This window comes from Synchiropus splendidus, chromosome 19 (assembly GCF_027744825.2).
Source record: "Synchiropus splendidus isolate RoL2022-P1 chromosome 19, RoL_Sspl_1.0, whole genome shotgun sequence".
Classification (NCBI taxonomy): domain Eukaryota; kingdom Metazoa; phylum Chordata; class Actinopteri; order Syngnathiformes; family Callionymidae; genus Synchiropus; species Synchiropus splendidus.
In genome coordinates, this window is record NC_071352.1 from 13,072,785 (window position 1) to 13,090,841 (window position 18,057).

At 43.4% G+C, this 18,057-nt stretch overlaps 2 protein-coding genes across 2 annotated transcripts; one reads left to right on the forward strand and one right to left on the reverse strand.

The window, feature by feature from the left end:
* Positions 1-593: 593 nt before the first annotated feature.
* Positions 594-5,757, reverse strand: desi1a (desumoylating isopeptidase 1a). Its single transcript, XM_053851754.1, has 6 exons — positions 5,563-5,757; positions 5,382-5,403; positions 5,034-5,103; positions 3,732-3,841; positions 3,544-3,666; positions 594-2,390 (listed from the first exon to the last, which is right to left on the reverse strand). The coding sequence occupies exons 1-6, from the start codon at positions 5,651-5,653 to the stop codon at positions 2,300-2,302; spliced, it is 507 nt and encodes a 168-aa protein (XP_053707729.1). The 5' UTR covers positions 5,654-5,757; the 3' UTR covers positions 594-2,299.
* A 1,110-nt stretch (positions 5,758-6,867) lies between these two features.
* Positions 6,868-17,780, forward strand: flii (FLII actin remodeling protein). Its single transcript, XM_053850906.1, has 31 exons — positions 6,868-7,020; positions 8,137-8,247; positions 8,685-8,756; positions 8,836-8,916; positions 8,992-9,239; positions 9,322-9,425; positions 10,678-10,853; positions 10,940-11,097; positions 11,201-11,285; positions 11,494-11,641; positions 11,751-11,881; positions 12,028-12,135; positions 12,215-12,319; positions 12,389-12,568; positions 12,634-12,716; positions 12,863-12,937; positions 13,018-13,101; positions 13,182-13,353; positions 13,648-13,755; positions 13,941-14,132; positions 14,209-14,307; positions 14,406-14,495; positions 14,563-14,702; positions 14,758-14,998; positions 15,059-15,213; positions 15,784-15,844; positions 16,029-16,157; positions 16,222-16,328; positions 16,398-16,503; positions 16,574-16,639; positions 16,707-17,780. Exons 1-31 carry the CDS (start codon positions 6,958-6,960, stop codon positions 16,839-16,841), a joined length of 3,813 nt encoding a protein of 1,270 aa, XP_053706881.1. The 5' UTR covers positions 6,868-6,957; the 3' UTR covers positions 16,842-17,780.
* The last annotated feature ends 277 nt before the right edge of the window (positions 17,781-18,057 follow it).

Sequence of the window (18,057 nt, forward strand, 5' to 3'; positions counted from 1 at the left end):
TATCCTCATACATCATGAAATCCACCCATCTAAATACTCAAAGTGGAAAGGCTTCACACGGATAGCAAATGGCAGTAGTGCTGCTGACTATTATTTATTATTTATAGTTATTTAAAGTTGATGAAGCTCGATTTAGTGAGTGTTTGTGAGTCTTATTTTTTCAACGATCATCACAGTTCTGGGCTTCTGTCTTGTCTTGATCATTCTCTTATTGTGAGCTGATCCACAGCTCGGAAAGTGAATCAGAAACGTTGTGTGAGAATAAACGCATTGGAAGCAACAGTTAAAACAGTGAAGAACTAGTGTCTACTAAACAGCTGTCTGTCATTACTTTTAGCTTCAGGAAACTACAAAGGAGTTTCCCAGTGCTCTCCACTGTCTAGGTGATCTGGGGATTTCCTCAGTTTCCTAAACCTTCGGCATCATCTCGGCACCGCTACAGAACTCCACCAACATCACATCACTTCTATGAAAGTTTTGTAGATCTGTTTGTCAAGTTTTGGACTCATTCTGCCTACAATGAAACAGAGCTAAAAAGCATCAAGTCTGTGCATATGATCACTCTAGTGACAGAAGACACCTCCACCAGAGTGTGCAGTCAATGGCTTTATGTGAAGGTACAAAAACAACACAAACAATACAAAATATGTCATTGAAGAATGTGGATTAGGAATAATGTCTACAAATATGTCTTCATAATACACATCACAGGAAGCAGAAGGAACAAACAAAGGGGGATAAGGAGGGCACTGCAGTGTTACATGTCAGCGGTCAGATTAAGTAGGGAAACACATACTGATGTTTTAATAAAACTAGCAAAGCGGGTGAAAACAAAAAGCCCTCCAGCCATGCGATGTCAGCGTTTTGAAAAGTTATTGCGTTATAACATGATCGCCTTCTTGTTCTGTGCTTCGTTCAACTGGTGACGGGTTGAAAGGCTGGATTATTAAGGATTAGTGTGAGTGCAACGGGGCATGTAAAAGAGCTCCAGGGTCGAAGGCACAGATGTGTTCTGTTACTCAAACACACTCTGGTGACGGACTTGGGTCAGTCGGAATCTTAGAAGCACCAAATTTGGGACACCGCAGCACGTACATAGAATAAAGTGGATCAATTTAAAGACACCATGAAACACTCATCATGCCAGAAATTTCTTACATAACAATATGACATCAGAGGTCATCTAAAATACACAGGTTGGTTTGTATTTCTTGGAAAAGAGACAGAACTAAACAGAAACGCAAGAGATGAATTTCAACTTTACCGGTCAGAGAGCACATGACAGATGAAGACAAAAATCATAAGTGCATTGTTCAAATATGAGTAACAAAATTCCAGAATTCCAGCATCCATGTCCCATTAACCCTCGATTGGAATAAAAGATACAAAACATGTACCAAAATACACTCCAGAGTTAAAACATTGCAGTCAGCAGCGTCAGCGACTCAATGACTTCACATTTTAACAATAACAAAAATTGATAGGAGCGTTTTAAACAGCTTATTGTCGGACAAAGATAAAAAGTGGTGATCTTCAAATACACTACAGGACCATGGCAAACAATCTCAAAATCACTTTACCATTTGTCACCAACTCTGGGGTAAAAACATGAGCAGTCCTTTTAAAACAAGACCAAGACACTAAACTGGACTTCTCTCTCGTGATTTTAAAGGAGAGTTCATATTTATATTATATTATATTATATTATTTTCATATTCTAAATAGATACTTTACTTTTTCCCCCATTTTAAATTGGGTTCCTCTTTAACTGGTGATTTTCAATAAAAAGTACTTTTTGTCCCACAAAAATAGATAATTGAAATGAAAAAAGGGGAAATATTCTATTGTTTTCCCCGTTATTTCCAAGATATTCATCACTTAATAAGATAGTCCAAATATTTATGATTCATATTGAGAATCTTTAAATAAAATGCATTCAAAATCACAGAACATAAATAATCAAATAACATATTTTAAGGGCAATGTCTTAATGTTATTACACTTTCCTATTTCACAATACTGAAAAAGCAAACTTTAATTTTCCTTTTCTTTTGTCTCTCAGTTTTTCAGCTAGGAATTTAATAGCCTGAAGGTTCTCACCTTCACTTCATTCTGCATAAATAAACTGCAGATGAACATCCAGACTGACTTCAATGCTACAGATAAATTCAGAAAATGAATAATTAGTCAATAAATACTTCTGCAGTAGTCGATTCTATAGTAGACCAGATCATGAAAACTACTTTGCCAGATGACTACAATGGCAGCAACCTGAAGTTGCTTCTCTGCTGCGTTGGCTTCAGTTGTTTCTTCCTCCATTGATGACATTTCCTCCTGGGGGGGCGATGTGGATGGAGTCCAGGATGGGTCGCAAAATCTGACCAAACGGTCTGGAGGAAGAGGAAACCATAGAAAATTGAGTCATCATTAAAGGCTCCTCGGAACTGTGGGATATCATCATGTGCTTCTGCCCATGATGATATCAAGAATTGCCTGAAGGGTGAGAGCGATGTGACAGACAGTGCCCTCCCGCGTGCCCCAGTTAACTGGGACGGCTGCACTGTCAAGGCTTTAACACATCTCATGTAGTCAAAAATCTAATAAATTCAGTTCTGTTTTATTTTATGCATTCGATCCTGCGGCAAATTTTCAGAGATTTGGAGTGGAGGCGGCGCCGCAGCCCAAGTAGGTGGAGGAGGTGGCAACCCAGTTAGATCATTACAGTGATACTTGTACTCAGACAACTGAGTCATAGATGTAAAGTCCATCTGTAAGAGGTTAACCCTTTAACAACCACACTTAAAAAAAAAATACATTTCATATTATTGATTATATTTTTTATTGTATTTAAATATTCATTATAGTGTATTTTGATATTTTATATTTTTGTATTTTATATTTGTATTTCTTTTCATTAAACAATTTGTTAAATTCATTATTATTATTTTACTTTTTTTATTATTTTTATGTACATATATACAGATTATGTTCTGGCTTTCAACTGGCTGGAAATTTCCTACAGCCAACAGCGACAACCAACCCCCGTCCCAACATCTGCACTCAATTTCGAGTTTTATACGTACATGAACGTAGAAATAGAAGACATCTAAAACATTCTTCAGATGCTTAGAACCATAAAATTACAAGAATGAAAGACAGATCAGAGGAGAAAAATCAAATTTAGGAAAACACCAGCAGGTCTCGCGAAACACGTTCTAACATCCTGACTTCATTAAGCATCTGTCGTTCATTTGTCTCGCTCTAATAAGTAGAATCCCTGTTCTTATTATATTGAAATAAGTCGATTACAAAAGCTGTCCTCTGACTGGTTATGTGATCACACTTGGTTGGTCCCAAATGAGCTTCTTAACAGGTCACCAGATGGGAATAAATGAAGGCCTCTATGCAGGACCTTACAGTGTTAGAGAAGGCTCCATTGTGCGGTGAGACGCTGTGAGCTTGCTATAAATAAAATAACATTTCACGCAATTACGCAGCCAGATAAACACAATCATGAAGCTCAAATTCAAGTGAGAGACTTACGTGGACAGGACTTCCGAGGGAAGGTCCGTGATGTAAGATGGGATGGAGCTCCCCGTAAGGAACTGAGACACCTCATTCGTGAAAGTGTTGCAGTTGTGCTCAAAAAGTCGATACGCTTCACCTCTGAGAAGACGATAAACATGACAATGGTTCATCAGGGAAAAGACGGTCGCAGAAACCTCACCCACCTGTAAGTGCTCTCGCCCAGCGAGGACAGGTAATCCATGAAGATCTCCTCTGACACTTCTGTCTCACCGAGCTCCACAATGTTGTCCGGAGGCCCCAGCATTGTCCCGCCCTGCGAAAAAGGGACGTGCAATAACACCTGACATTTTAAGACCACAAATATCACACATGTCCAGAGCTCCTTCTTTGTAAATGTTGTCATAAAAAGCTAGTCGCTCGCGGCAGGACATTTCAAAACTGCAGGTGGCAGTGTGACAAGCTAGCCAATCAGAATTTGTAGATGCAAAGGCTTGCACCAACATAGATTCTGCTGCTATTCAGAAGGAATCCATGCTTCAAACTTTTGATGCGAGTGCAAGTTCTGTGTATAGTTCTGTCAAGTTCTGTCTCTGTATACAGTGACGTCTATTGTCTGGAGTTCCATCGTTTTGCAAATGTACAACCACCACGTTTTCTCCACTTTGGCTGGACTCCTCAAAAAGCATTGTTTCCAGAGGCAAATTCTCCGTATAAATGAAGGATCCAAATAGGCCTAGACAGCACTAGAGACACAGATGCAAGAGGGGCCCGACTATATAGAAGCAAGGGGGCAGGGCAGATCTGAGGGAAAGGATTTATCCAGTGAGAGAAGGACAGGAAAAGAGAGACACAGTAAAGCTCTGGGACAACTGAGTGAGTCAGTAAAAAAATCGTAGTCAAAACAAATGCCACCAGAAAACAAAACAAAGATACAAAGACTAACTATATAATCATAGAAGATGAAGGCAGATCACAAATGATAATCTAAATGTATCTGACAGAAACTGCTGGAGAAGAGACTTCAAAGATCAGAAGGAGGTGAAGGCTAGCAACACAACGAGGACTAAACAATCAAGAACTAATACACACTGACTGACAGAAGAAAAAAACCTAACATTAACAGTATAACAAACACTACACAATACAGTAGACACAAGCTAACACAGTCACACACAACCACTGCTCTGAAAAACAGGAGAATCAGGGGCAGAAATCATAAGAACCGTATGTAATGTAACAGTTGATACGTGAAATACAGTATTTTTTTTATTGTTGGAGATTGAATTTAGCATTTGTTCAAAATAAATGCATGAAATATTACAAATTGCACTTCAATAAACAGAAAAGGCAGATTGACTTCACTTGTTTTAAATGACTGGCGTATGTTTATCAACTACACTGTTGTTATTAATGCATTATCAGGGCAGAATAATCTGTTATGGGGCTTGCTTGTGTTTTCAGATTCACCATGGAATGCATGGGCTACAAGAGAGTGTCAGACTTACAGGAGGACAGCTGGATATTCCCTCGCCTCCGAAGAAGAACTCATCTCCATAAGCCACGATGGCGGTGTGCCTTGAAGAAACACAACACAACTCTGACCAACTGTGTACAGAGGTCACTCCTACACGTAACCACAGCGATGACCTCGTGTGATGACCTATCACTTCGAATTCCGAAAGGTGACACAACAATTGTGATGACTATCGATGATCAGATGATCAGGAAAAAACACAATATATCTTACAGTGAAGTGAAGCGTCACGAGTGTTGTTATTTTTGTCACAGTTTTTTGAGGTGAATGGAAGCAATTTCAACTTTAAATAAACATTGCTTTTAAAGAGCGAACTTACCAAATGCCGTCTAGCTGCTTCCCTGTTGAATGAAAGGAAAAAAGAAAGCAGTGAAGGAAACGTGGACCCGGATCATCACAGTTCACTCACACATAACGAAGCAGAAGGAATGACAACATGACATTAAAGCAAGTCAGCGCGGTGTTGCTAGAAAGCATCGAGGCCACACAACCGCACTCACCCAACATGATCGGACTGAGGCTGCGCGCCATCCCCCTCGACAAGTCGTAGATGTACAGCTGGACGTTGTATTTCTGAACATTGGAGTCCATTTTGTTTCCTACTACGCAGCTATCTCTTTGTTTATCTCGCTGTTTGACAGCTTTGTAAGGGGTTTTCAATGGCACAGCTGACGGGGGAGGTCTTCAAGACCGAAGTTGTGACGTCAACTTCCGAGCAGGTGCCTTTCAACATAAAAGCAGCAGCACGATCCTCGTCTTCGTCGCTGCCCAGTCACCCATTCTGAAATCTTATTTTGGAGGAGAGCTTGATAGTGTCGGTCGAAGAGTGACTTGACACATCCTACCTGGAAAAAAATGCCATCGTCATTTTGTCATATATAAACTACAGTAATGTAAATAGTTGCCGATTCTTCGGCGTATAAACGTTTTGAACGCTCTTCTGGCTTATCTTTATGGTGTTATCTGAATGGATCCCGTTCAGGTTTTTTGTCGTCTTGACGTGTCAAACCATTTGCAAATGATCCCTACTAAAACACCGTTAAGTGTGAAGATTAATTCCCATTGTCTACAATCGTGTTTCTGAAGGAATTCAAAATGTGGGACAGTCGACACGTTGTGATTTATAGGTTACCACTAGATGGCATTGTTTGTCACTGCAGCTCTGTCAGTTTCGTTAACATTGTTTTATTTATCTTTTATCTTGGTCTTCGATGTTTTGAGAGTGAACATCCCTCATTTTACTGCCTTTCGTATTCAAAACAACAACATCAACAACCAATTTATGAGCGACATGACAACCAACACAACTTGTTTCTTAAACTTTGTGGCTGCAATGATGGGATTTCACAGTCGAGAGAACAATCATGAACTTTGTCATCTTAATAGAATTGAGTCACCTTGTTATTAGAATAAAGCAGAAGTGTCATTTCCCACAGCAGCACTGGAACTTGAAAATAATTAGCAATAATAGTGCCCAGCAAAAACGTGCCTTTCTAATAAATAAAGTCTAATAAAATAAATATAGTTGTTTTCTTTTTACAGATACATATTTAATTGCGATGATTTGTGCATTCTTATGAAATGATGACGTTAACTGTTCAGGCAAGTTATCGCTCAGGAGGATGTTCTCCGCAATAAAAAATTATAAAAGAAATGTAGCGTCCATATTTAACGGTGATGAAAATTGAAAAAAAAAACTCTGGATAATCTTAATCCAACGTAAAACGAAAAGAAAACACGAAACCAAAGGGATTGACTTGACTGTAACAAGTAACTGGTAACAGACGCGAGGTCCTCCCAACCGATAGGTGTCAACATTGAGTCCCATTATTCGCTAAAGAAGAGCCGTCCGCCCTCAGCACCAAAATAGACGGAGCAGCTGATACCAACCAGAAATGGCTGCCACCGGAGTTCTTCCCTTTATAAGAGGGGTGGACCTCAGTGGAAATGATTTTAAGGTGAGCGTATTTCCGTTATTATTATATTTCTGTATAATTCGGGACTCACTCCGACAAAAGAATGGCATACCGGTGCCCACGTTACAGTCTTTGGGACACTGCTAAATGCTCTTTTGCTAGCTCTGGGCGTTAGCCAGTTGTCAGACTACTAAGTGAGCAAGTAGAGGCAAGCTTATTCTCGCCAAAGAAACTTCGTGTTAAGTCAGTGCTGTCGCTTCCCCTTTTTACTCACACCTCTTCATTTCACTCCTGAGTTGGGGTTAAGGAAGTTTGCGCTTCCGACGCCATCAGTGCTGAGTAGCCGAATGTTTACCAACTACGTAGAACCCGAAGAACTAAATGTTGTAACTAGGCTTTCATTACCAAACATTGCCATTACAACAGTTCGGCCTCAAACGCTCTGAATACTTATACAGTACTGTAATGATAAGCAGTAATAACAGCCCGTTTCACTTGGGCGTTTGCTGAGTTGGCTTTGCCAAAAACGACGGATGAGATCATTTGTCGTTTTTAAATGGAAAGTAGACGCCGGGAAACGTAGAGAACTGAAACGTGTTGAGTGGCTGCGTATACTATCCTCTATATAACATGGATTGTTAGATCACTGCCAGACGCAAAATGATGAGTGTAAAACATGGCCAAACACCAAGGTACTGACGTGGTTTGACAGCTGTGCCTCCAAGTGTCTGCTTTGGCCCAAATGTCTGTTACAATAGGTTGCCATTGTACACGTAGATACGTGTAGTCTTGCGCAAGAACGTGGTAGTCAGATTGCCTTGATAACTTGGCTATCATTTGAACACCACTGCCCTGAGTAAAAGTTGTGAACTGAGGAGGGTTTAATTTTATAAGTCTTTTATTGTCACTTAAGTTTCATTAACAGCAGACAGCTGTAGGTTTTATATGCATCTTAATATTTCCCTGTGTACATAATGTATATGATGGCTCAATGTACAAGACATAAATGATTAGTTTAGCCAACAATAATGAAGGGGTTTTGCAGAAAGCTTCCAGTCATATTTGCTTTTGGAAACTGTTGTTATTATCAATAAGATTGTCTGGCGTTCGTTTTCACTCACATTTTTCTCACAAGAATGCTGTTCCTCTTATCTCCAGGGTGGATACTTCCCAGAACACGTCAAGTGTATGAGCAGTCTGCGATGGCTGAAACTGAACAGGACAGGGTTGTGCTACCTGCCAGAGGAGCTCTCTTCTCTGCAGAAGCTGGTAAAACTTTTTTTACGTTCTTATTTTTCATTGTGAATGTTGCACTCATTGCAAGTATTCGCTTGGTGGAGCAGTCGGGCTCCAAATCAATTTACAGTAATAGCATTAGAATTGTTTTTCCAATGGCTGTTATTTTGGTTTTGTTAGTGAAACTTGGTCTGATAAAACGGTGTTGGGCTGCGTTCACCCTCCATGTTTCTGATAGGATTACCCTCTCTAAACGTCAAATCTGTGTGTAGTTGAACCCATTGAAAAGATCAATTGTTCTTGCTTGATCTGACAATGCTTGGGTAAATAAGGCAAGTTTCCTATCAGGGTTAGAGGCCACTGAGTCTGCTTGGTTGTTGGAGCAGTGTTACCTCTGATGGTCAGATTAGAAACACATCTCTAATATGTCTGTTTTCACTTGATTGAAACTTGATTTTTTTTGTCTTCAGGAGCATCTGTCAGTGAGTCACAACAGTTTGACAACCTTACACGGAGAGCTGTCCAGTTTACCAAACTTGCGGGTAACTTAAACTCAAATAGATGTTAATGGCTATGTTTGTGTGAAATGTATTTCTTTAAATTGTATCACTTTGTCTATAGGCGGTGGTGGCAAGGGCCAACAACCTGAAAAACTCTGGAGTTCCTGATGACATCTTTCAACTTGATGACCTTTCTGTGCTGGTAAATTATAACTTTTATTTCCTTTTGGTAATAGAATAGAAATGTGAAGACTAAATCTAACTTCTTATGCTGCAGGACCTGAGTTACAACCAGCTGACAGAGATCCCTCGCGACTTGGAGAACAGCAGGAACATGCTTGTGCTAAATCTGAGTCATAACGGCATTGATTCTATCCCAAACCAGCTGTTCATCAACCTGACCGACTTGCTATATTTGGACCTGAGCGACAACAAACTCGACAGCCTGCCTCCACAGATGAGACGTCTGGTACACCTGCAGACGCTTGTTTTAAACAACAATCCACTAATGCATGCACAGCTGCGGTATGTTTTTACCATCAAGCAGTGCAACGCTACTGTTTTGCTAGACAGGAAGACAGCTCAACATTTTTCTCGATTTATTCAGTCAACTGCCTGCCATGGTGGCTCTGCAAACTCTCCACCTACGGAACACCCAGAGGACACAGAGCAACATGCCAACCAGTCTGGAGGCGCTGACCCACCTAGCAGGTAACAAACAGGCACCAAGATCAACTTGAAGGAATGAAAGAAGGTTTAGTCCTCTGATATGTTACAAATGTTAAACTTGACATTATAATTTTTAACTATTTTATCATTTGACTTCTTAATTGATGCATTGCATACAGTTCAGTCAGTAAGAATAGTTCTTGTAATATCACCTCCTTCTTGTCATTTCCCCTATTTTTTGAATTATTGGTTGTGTCACTGTGTGTGTAACTTGCTGACAAATGAGGCCACTCCACCTCCCTTTATGTCTTTTCCGTTGTTGTGCTACAGTTCATCCTTCCAGATTGAATTGTGATCCGTTCTCTTGAGTCATCCATGGTTATGTCAATGAAATAAATTGCATATGGACTTCTATTGTAAATGTGTATAACAAACAAAGTGTTTCCTTCATTTCTTGCTTGTCAAACTTCTCACTTGTGTAATGTTCACTATTTTGGCTTATAGTTATCTCTTACCTGCCTTAATCTTCAAGGGTTCCATTGTTAGTGTGAATGATTCTTTTCTTTTTTGTGGTGTATTTGATGACTTAGTTGTTTTAGAGTTTCATTGTGACTCTGTTTTCTTTTGCTTCTCACCTTGGGTAACTCCACCGCCACTCCTTTGTGCTATGCTTCTTTTCTTTCTATTATCGAAGGTACAGCTTGCCTGAGTCTCAAAGCAGCATCTTCCAAGCCTTCATGTTTTTCCTCCTTCCTCCTCGATTCGTATGTTGATTCATCTCGGTATTCCACCGTCTTTCGGATGCGGCCTTGTTCTCTGAGTGTAGGTGAAATCACATTTGACAGCGAAACCTACATTCTCTTTAATTGCTTTTGTCACAAACCCTTTTATATCAGACATTTTGGGGGACCTTGTCAATCTTGATGTTGCGCAGCTTCCAGGAAGTCAATTCCTGTACTGTTTGATTCTCTTTCCTGCGACCTGGCTTGACTTTCATTCATTTATGCAGTCAGCATTCTCTCCCAGGCCTTTCACACGTAAGGTCATTCTCCATGTTTTTCTCATTGAGCCAGACCTCTGTGTCTCTTCGTCTCTCACTTCAGTTCCTGGATTTGGCCTTGGAGCTTTTGCATCTCATCATTTTGCTTATTTTGGGGTGATGTCTCAGAGGGGAGCTGATCCTGAATCAGCTTTAACTGCTTGTTGCTTACTCACTTTAGCCCCTGGTGATCTTTTTCAGTTCGATGATCAAAGTATAAGTTTCACTTGTTTCCCTTTTTAACTATTTTCATAGATGTCGACCTGTCATGCAACGACCTGACCCGGGTTCCTGAGTGCCTCTATTCGTTGGGCAGTTTAAAGAGACTCAACCTGAGCAGCAATCAAATCTCAGAACTGTCTCTCTGCATCGACCAATGGACTCAGCTTGAGACACTAAATCTCAGCCGCAACCAACTCACCTCACTGCCTGTAAGAACTGAGTCTCCTTTGTGAGTCACATTTAAATTGAAACCTGTGCTATATAAATTAAAAATGTTCTGCCTTCCCCCACACAGTCTGCAATCTGCAAGCTGTCCAAATTAAAAAAGTTGTACGTCAACTCAAACAAGCTGGACTTTGATGGCGTTCCACCAGGTGTGGGAAAACTGTCGAGCCTGACTGAGTTCATGGCTGCCAACAACAACTTGGAGCTCATCCCAGAGGGTCTGTGCAGGTGGGTTTGATGTGACGACACACGTGTTCTTAACACTTTTTACAGAGCTCAGTCATGTATTGTTTTTGGCAGGATGCTCAGCTTTGTGTGTGTTATTGTGTAGGTGTGGCAAGTTGAAGAAGCTGGTCCTCAATAAAAACCAGCTGGTGACGCTGCCTGAAGCAATCCACTTCCTGACTGATTTAGAGGTACTGTTTTAAAGTAGGACAAATGAAGAGAGCGTCCGATAAACGCCATAAAAATATACTGCTGTAGGAGTTTTCTGCTGGAGAAAGTGGGGTTTTAAACAGCCTTTTGACCAGTCACACCTTCAAGTCATTGGTTATCATTAACCTCATTGGTTGTCTTCCTTTTCTGTTGTTGTGTAAATCAATTGAGACATTTCTTTGTTTCCAGCTTCTGGATGTGCGAGAGAACCCAAACCTGATCATGCCTCCAAAGCCAGTCGACAGAGCAGCTGAGTGGTACAACATAGACTTCTCCCTGCAGAACCAGCTGAGACTGGCTGGGGCATCACCTGCAACTGTGGCAGCTGCTGGAGGAGGTGTGTTTCTCTGATTTAAGAAATGTTGGACATCTGAGCTCAGTAGTGAAGCCAGAGGTTTTCAGAACTTCATTGCAGCTTCTGAGCAGTGAACATGTTTCGTGTGCAGGCACCAACCTCAGAGATCCCCTGGCGAGGAAAATGAGGCTCAGGAGAAGGAAGGACTGCTCACAGGATGATCAGGCGAAGCAGGTTCTGAAGGGCATGAGTGATGTTGCACAGGAGAAGAAGAATCTCGAGGTACAGTAAGAACAAACGAGAGTACTGGGGATAAATTATCCTTTTTTTTTTTTTTTTTGGCCTCGAAAAATTGAATTATTATTATCCCAGCCTGTACTCTGACAAATGATCGTGAAACGCTAACAGTTGTACTTGAATCCTAACAGGAGAACGGGGATTTGAAATATGGAGACTTGAAGACCCGGCGCTGGGACAAGAGTTTGGAGAAGCCACAGCTGGACTACTCTGAGTTCTTCATGGAGGACGTTGGACAGGTAATGTGGTGTGAGGTTTAGACATGTATGGTGGTCCTCTAAATAGAAGTGTGTTCATGTTGGACCTCTTTGTTCACAGGTACCAGGTGTCACTGTGTGGCAGATAGAGAACTTTGTTCCCATGCAAGTGGAGGAAACATTTCATGGGAAGTTCTATGAAGCAGACTGCTACATCATCCTGAAGGTGACTCTGAGGGCAGAAATGGATCCATTCACTATGTTACACAACAACAACCGGGTTTTGTTTCTGCAGACATTTCTGGATGAAAATGGTGCCTTGAATTGGGAGATCTATTACTGGATCGGTCAGGATGCTACTCTGGACAAGAAGGCTGGCTCAGCCATCCATGCTGTGAACCTGAGAAACTTCCTGGGTGCAGAGTGCAGGACCATAAGGGAGGAGATGGGAGACGAGAGCGAGGAGTTCAGTGCTGTAAGTACCAGCATGCACAATAAACCCTCTCTAGTTTCACTGACTGCGTGTCCTTTTTGTGACAGGTTTTTCACAACGAGATTTCCTACATCGAGGGCGGCACCGCGAGTGGCTTCTACACTGTTGAAGACACCCACTACACTCTCAGGTGTGTCCTTTAAGACAACACATAGAAGAGAGTCGACATGTTCTAGAACACACTCAAGCGTCAACCTGAAGTCAACAATGACACATATACTTGCTGTGACAAACCAAGAAAGCATAATGATTGTGGTTGTCGCTCTCTTCACTCAGGTTGTACAGAGTCTACGGGAAGAAAAACATCCGACTGGAGTCTGTACCGCTGAAGGCTTCCTCACTTGACCCCCGGTAGGTTAAGTGTGTCCAGGACGTGTGAATTCAGCATGTGTTTGTGATGGCTGATTCACCATGTCCTGTCTCTCTGGCAGCTTTGTCTTCCTTTTGGACACTGGCCTGGAGATCTTTGTGTGGCGAGGAGGAAACGCGACGCTCAGTGGCACGACCAAGGCCAGGTCAGAGAACACTCACCTCTGAGTACACAGTTCTACCCTCAAAACACCCGTCTCACGGACCAGCATGTTTTCTATTTCAGGTTGTTCGCAGAAAAAATCAACAAGAATGAACGCAAGGGCAAAGCAGAAATCACAACCCTGATGCAGAATCAGGAACCCCCAGAGTTCTGGGAGTCATTAGGGGGTCAACCTGAGGAGATCAAGAAGCATGTGCCAGATGACTTCACCCCTATTAGACCGAAACTCTACAAGGTAATTCACCCACTGTGTGTTCAGTGATGACCAGCGTGGTGGGCTTCAGTTTTAAGTTCAGGTTGATCTCAGTATTGTCTTCCACTTTTCTCCCAACCAAACCTTGCCGCATCATGTTCTCTTGGTGACCCACTTTGGTGGTTCAGCTCTTCACATTATTCACATTATTGAGAATGAAGTCTCCAGACGGAACATAAACACTTCACTGTCGTCTAAACACGATGGAGTCACTATGGTCTTGTGTTGGTGAACTAACGCTGACTAAGCGTGTCCATGTTTGGGATGTTCCTGCAGGTGGGCCTGGGCCTGGGCTACCTGGAGCTGCCCCAGATCAACTACAAACTCTCTGTCGAGCACAAGGACCACAAAGTCAAGCTAGACACGCTTCCAGAGCTCAGGCTGGTGGGTTGACATGGGACCACAGACGCAACCACACTCGCACACTACGTGACAAGAACTTAGGAAATCATCTCCCCAAAGTTACTGCTGAACTAAATAACCAGAGAAGATGTGCATCCCCTTCAGATCATAACGCTTTATTTCCTTTCAACTGTTGTTCAAAGTTTAGTTTTGTCCACTCACCTCAGGTCCAGTCTCTGCTGGACACCAAGTGTGTCTACATCCTGGACTGCTGGTCAGACGTCTTCATCTGGATCGGGAGGAAGTCTCCTCGTCTTGTTCGGGCAGCCGCCTTGAAACTGGGTCAGGAGATCTGCTCCATGCTGCACCGGCCCAAACACGCCAGCGTCACAAGGAACCTGGAGGGAACAGAGTGTCAGGTCCGAATCAGGGTCACGGAATACTGGAGGGCTTTGTGTTGAGAGTCAGTGCAGTAATAACCGTTTTCCGTCTCAGGTCTTCAAGTCCAAGTTCAAGAACTGGGATGATGTTCTGAAGGTGGACTACACCCGAGCGGCCGAGACAGTGCAGCAAAACGACAATCTGCAGGGCAAGGTCAGCGGCGCCATGACGACACGCACGACAGATGTGTGGAGACGATTTGTTGCTCTGAAAGGAATTTGATGGTTAAAGCGTTGTTTGAATCATCTCAGGTGAAGAAAGACACAGAGCAGAAGGACCAGATGAAAGCGGATCTCACGGCTCTCTTCCTGCCCCGGCAGCCAGCCATGCCGCTCACTGAGGTCCCAAGCTGACTTTAAAGACTCAAGAGTTACTCGCTCACCTTGCTCACCAGGACTGTCTGTGCAGGCAGACCAGCTGATGGAGGAGTGGAATGAGGACTTGGACGGAATGGAAGGCTTCGTGCTGGAGGGGAAGAAGTTCGCCCGTCTGCCCGAGGAGGAGTTTGGTCACTTCTACACCCAGGACTGTTACGTCTTTCTCTGCAGGTGTGTCACAGTCAGGTTCATGTTGAGATCAAGGCGTGACAGAACTCCGTTGTAGATACTGGGTTCCTGTGGAGTACGAGGATGAGGAGGACAAGGACAAGGAGAAGAAGCAGGGAGAAGGCGGGGAGGCAGCAACAACAGCAGCAGCAGAAGAGGAGGAGGAGAAGGCTCCAGAGGAAGACTTCCAGTGTGTGGTGTACTTCTGGCAGGGCAGGCAGGCCTCCAACATGGGCTGGCTGACCTTCACCTTCTCCCTGCAGAAGAAGTTTGAGAGTCTGTTCCCTGGGAAACTGAAGGTCTGTGCTCACTCCTCCACAGACCCGCGTTCATGTTCCTAACATACCTGTGGTGCTCAGGTGGTACGGATGACTCAGCAGCAGGAAAACCTCAAGTTCTTGTCTCACTTCAAGAGGAAGTTCATCATCCACAAGGGCAAGAGGAAACAGAACACAGACCCTGCTCAGCCGTCGCTCTATCATGTCCGCACCAACGGCAGCGCCCTGTGCACCCGGTGAGGAACCACACTGGTGTGCCGTGAAGCTTTATTTGAATCATGACCACGTTATAGGGCTGCCATTCCCTGTCTTCCTCTGTGCCTTTCAATCCCCGACACACACTGCTCACACACCACACTGAGCGAACCCACGGTCATTTAACCAGAATTTATAGACCGAGGCAGCAGGGTACAGCAGTGGAGACTGTCCTGTTTTTGTGTGTCAGCCCTCTGGTGAAGCTTCAGCAAGGTCACCAGCAGGCCCTTCCAAAAGATGTGTACATACTTGAAATAACTGCAAAGTCCCAGTTAGTGAAATTCATTAATTTTCCAAAATAAAATAGAATTATTTGACTGTTGTCAACGCCTGTTCTCACACTGGTCCTGTGTGGTGCTGACAAGGGACTGGCACACAGTACGAAACAGCTCTCTTGGTATTTTTTTGTCTGCTCTTCAGTGGCATTTCCTTTCTTCGAAGTTAAAGCCTGAGCCATCATTACTTCCCGAGTTGTTTTCTAGTGAAGTGGCTTCACATCTATGTATATTTCTCTCTTTAATCTGGTCTTCTCCCACGTCTCGTCTCCTCAGAACCATCCAGATTGGAACAGACTCCAGCAACCTCAACTCTGAGTTTTGCTTCATTCTCAAAGTGAGTTGTTTTTCCTTGCCCAGTGTGACAGTCGACGAATGAGTCAATATATTAAATATATATATATCTATCTAGATAGATCTGTATATATATATATATATATACAGGTATATATAAAATAACAGTTTGCCCGGATCAAAGTCTATTATCTCGGTTGTAATCTTGAATGACCTTTCTCTTCCAGGTTCCATTCGAGAGCACCGACAACCAGGGCATCGTCTACACCTGGGTGGGTCGGGCCGGCGACCCGGACGAGGCCAAGCTGGCTGAGGACATCATGAACTGCATGTTCGACGACACGTACAGCAAACAGGTGCGCGCCTCTTGCTGCCGGGCGACCTGCCCCGCAGCTCCACTGAAGTCCGCTCTCTCTCCAGGTCATCAATGAGGGGGAGGAGCCGGAGAACTTCTTCTGGGTGGGTATCGGCTCACAGAAGGCGTACGACGAAGACGCAGACTACATGAAGTACGCCCGGCTCTTCAGGTCAGCCGCTCACACTCGCTGTGAATGAGTCCCTGCTGTGGACTTGGGCTTAACCCTGGCGCCCTGCAGGTGTTCCAATGAGAAGGGCTACTTCTCTGTTTCGGAGAAGTGCTCCGACTTCTGTCAGGACGACCTCGCGGACGACGACATCATGCTGCTGGACAATGGCAAAGAGGTGAGCGCCCAGACTTTCTAACCTTCCACGCTGTGCGGTCAGTGCTGAACAGGTCTTCCTCCTGCGGCAGGTTTACATGTGGGTGGGTTCCCAGACCAGCCAGGTGGAGATCAAGCTGAGTCTCAAAGCCTGCCAGGTGAGTGGCCCCCTCGCAGTTTAAGGGTGTCTCCCGCTGACCTCACGCTCCTCCCACTGTCCTGCAGGTTTACATCCAGCACATGCGCTCCAAAGACTCGGAACATCCCAGGAAGCTGCGGCTGGTGCGGAAGGGGAACGAGCCCCACTGCTTCACGCGCTGCTTCCACGCATGGGGAGAGTTCAAAACGCCACCCGCTTAAACGCACAAATGCCAAGGCCAAGATGTTACGTTGCAACAGAACCTGAACGTGCTGCTGCTCAATCATATCTGTTATTATCAGGATCAAACTATCACCGTCAGCAACATAACAGCGTGAGGTGCGCTGCCTTACATTTTACTTTCAACTGTCTTTGCTGCAGCAACTTTGTTGTGAGCACAAAAGACAGGAAGAATCAGGTAGAAAATCTAGGGTTTTTTTAAGCAGCTTATGATAATTCTGCGGTTCTAAAGATGCTTTATCAAATCCCAAAGAGGCTACTCCTCCAACATATGCATCTCCCTTCAACTTTTTTTTTTTTATTTCACTTGTTCGCTTGTTTGGTGCCATGGAGACAGACAGCAGATCGTGTTCATGCTGTGGAACGTCCTCTTCTGGACGGTGTGAGACCCGAGACGCCTTCTCCTTCACAGCCTGACACTCATCTGCATGATCGTGGCTTTTCTGTTCGGTCCCTCCACTTGCTTTCTGAAGTGTTCAGGAGTCGGAGCGTGAGCTACAGCCTTATTTCAGAGTTCAAATGTCCAAACAGGATTTCTCCTGCAGGTCCTGTTTGAAATGCAGGGAGTCTGGCTATTGGGAGAAGCCCTCACTCATTTGTTCCCCAGTTGATTTAGAAACGCAAGTATCCACTGGTTGAATTTCAGCACCACGTTTTTGCTTCTTCCCACTTGATTTTGTAGGGTTGACCGTGCAAGTGTGTCTGAGTGTAATTGAGCACAAGCTCCTGATGCCACCCGCAGATTTATTTATGTATTTTATATTAAAATAAAAATCACATGCTGAAGAACTTAGTTTCATCTTTTCAATTTGCATGAACAGCTCAGTCACAAGACTGTAGCTTGACGTGTTCAGAAACATCCTGAGATTAAAAATGTTTTTTTTTTTTAATGTACCTGCTTGTTCCCTGTTTATATTATCGATCACTGATATTTTTTACTGTATTACACTGGAATAATTTGGGTCGTATGACCTGGACAGTACTGGAGAAACATTAGAAAAACAGCAATAAAAATACTGAAAATCCAGTCCCAAGTCCAACACTAACAAAAAGGTATGTGTCTGACGTGTCACATGTCCTGAATAACTTGGGAAAAATTCCAAAGACATTGACCAACTGGAGGTTAGTTGACGGTCCTCAACTGAGGCAGTTTATGCTGGAGCGGATGTCTATCGAATATCACACAACCTACTTCAC

Coding starts and splice junctions, on each gene's coding strand:
- desi1a (XM_053851754.1), bottom strand. CDS start 5,653: ATGGACTCCAATGTTCAGAAATACAACGTCCAGCTGTACATCTACGAC. Junction 5,404..5,562: donor CCTCAGTCCGATCATGTTGG/GTGAGTGCGGTT, acceptor TTCATTCAACAG/GGAAGCAGCTAGACGGCATT. Junction 5,104..5,381: donor AAGCAGCTAGACGGCATTTG/GTAAGTTCGCTC, acceptor TGTTTCTTCAAG/GCACACCGCCATCGTGGCTT.
- flii (XM_053850906.1), top strand. CDS start 6,958: ATGGCTGCCACCGGAGTTCTTCCCTTTATAAGAGGGGTGGACCTCAGT. Junction 9,426..10,677: donor GGCGCTGACCCACCTAGCAG/GTAACAAACAGG, acceptor CTATTTTCATAG/ATGTCGACCTGTCATGCAAC. Junction 15,845..16,028: donor AGTTTTGCTTCATTCTCAAA/GTGAGTTGTTTT, acceptor TTTCTCTTCCAG/GTTCCATTCGAGAGCACCGA.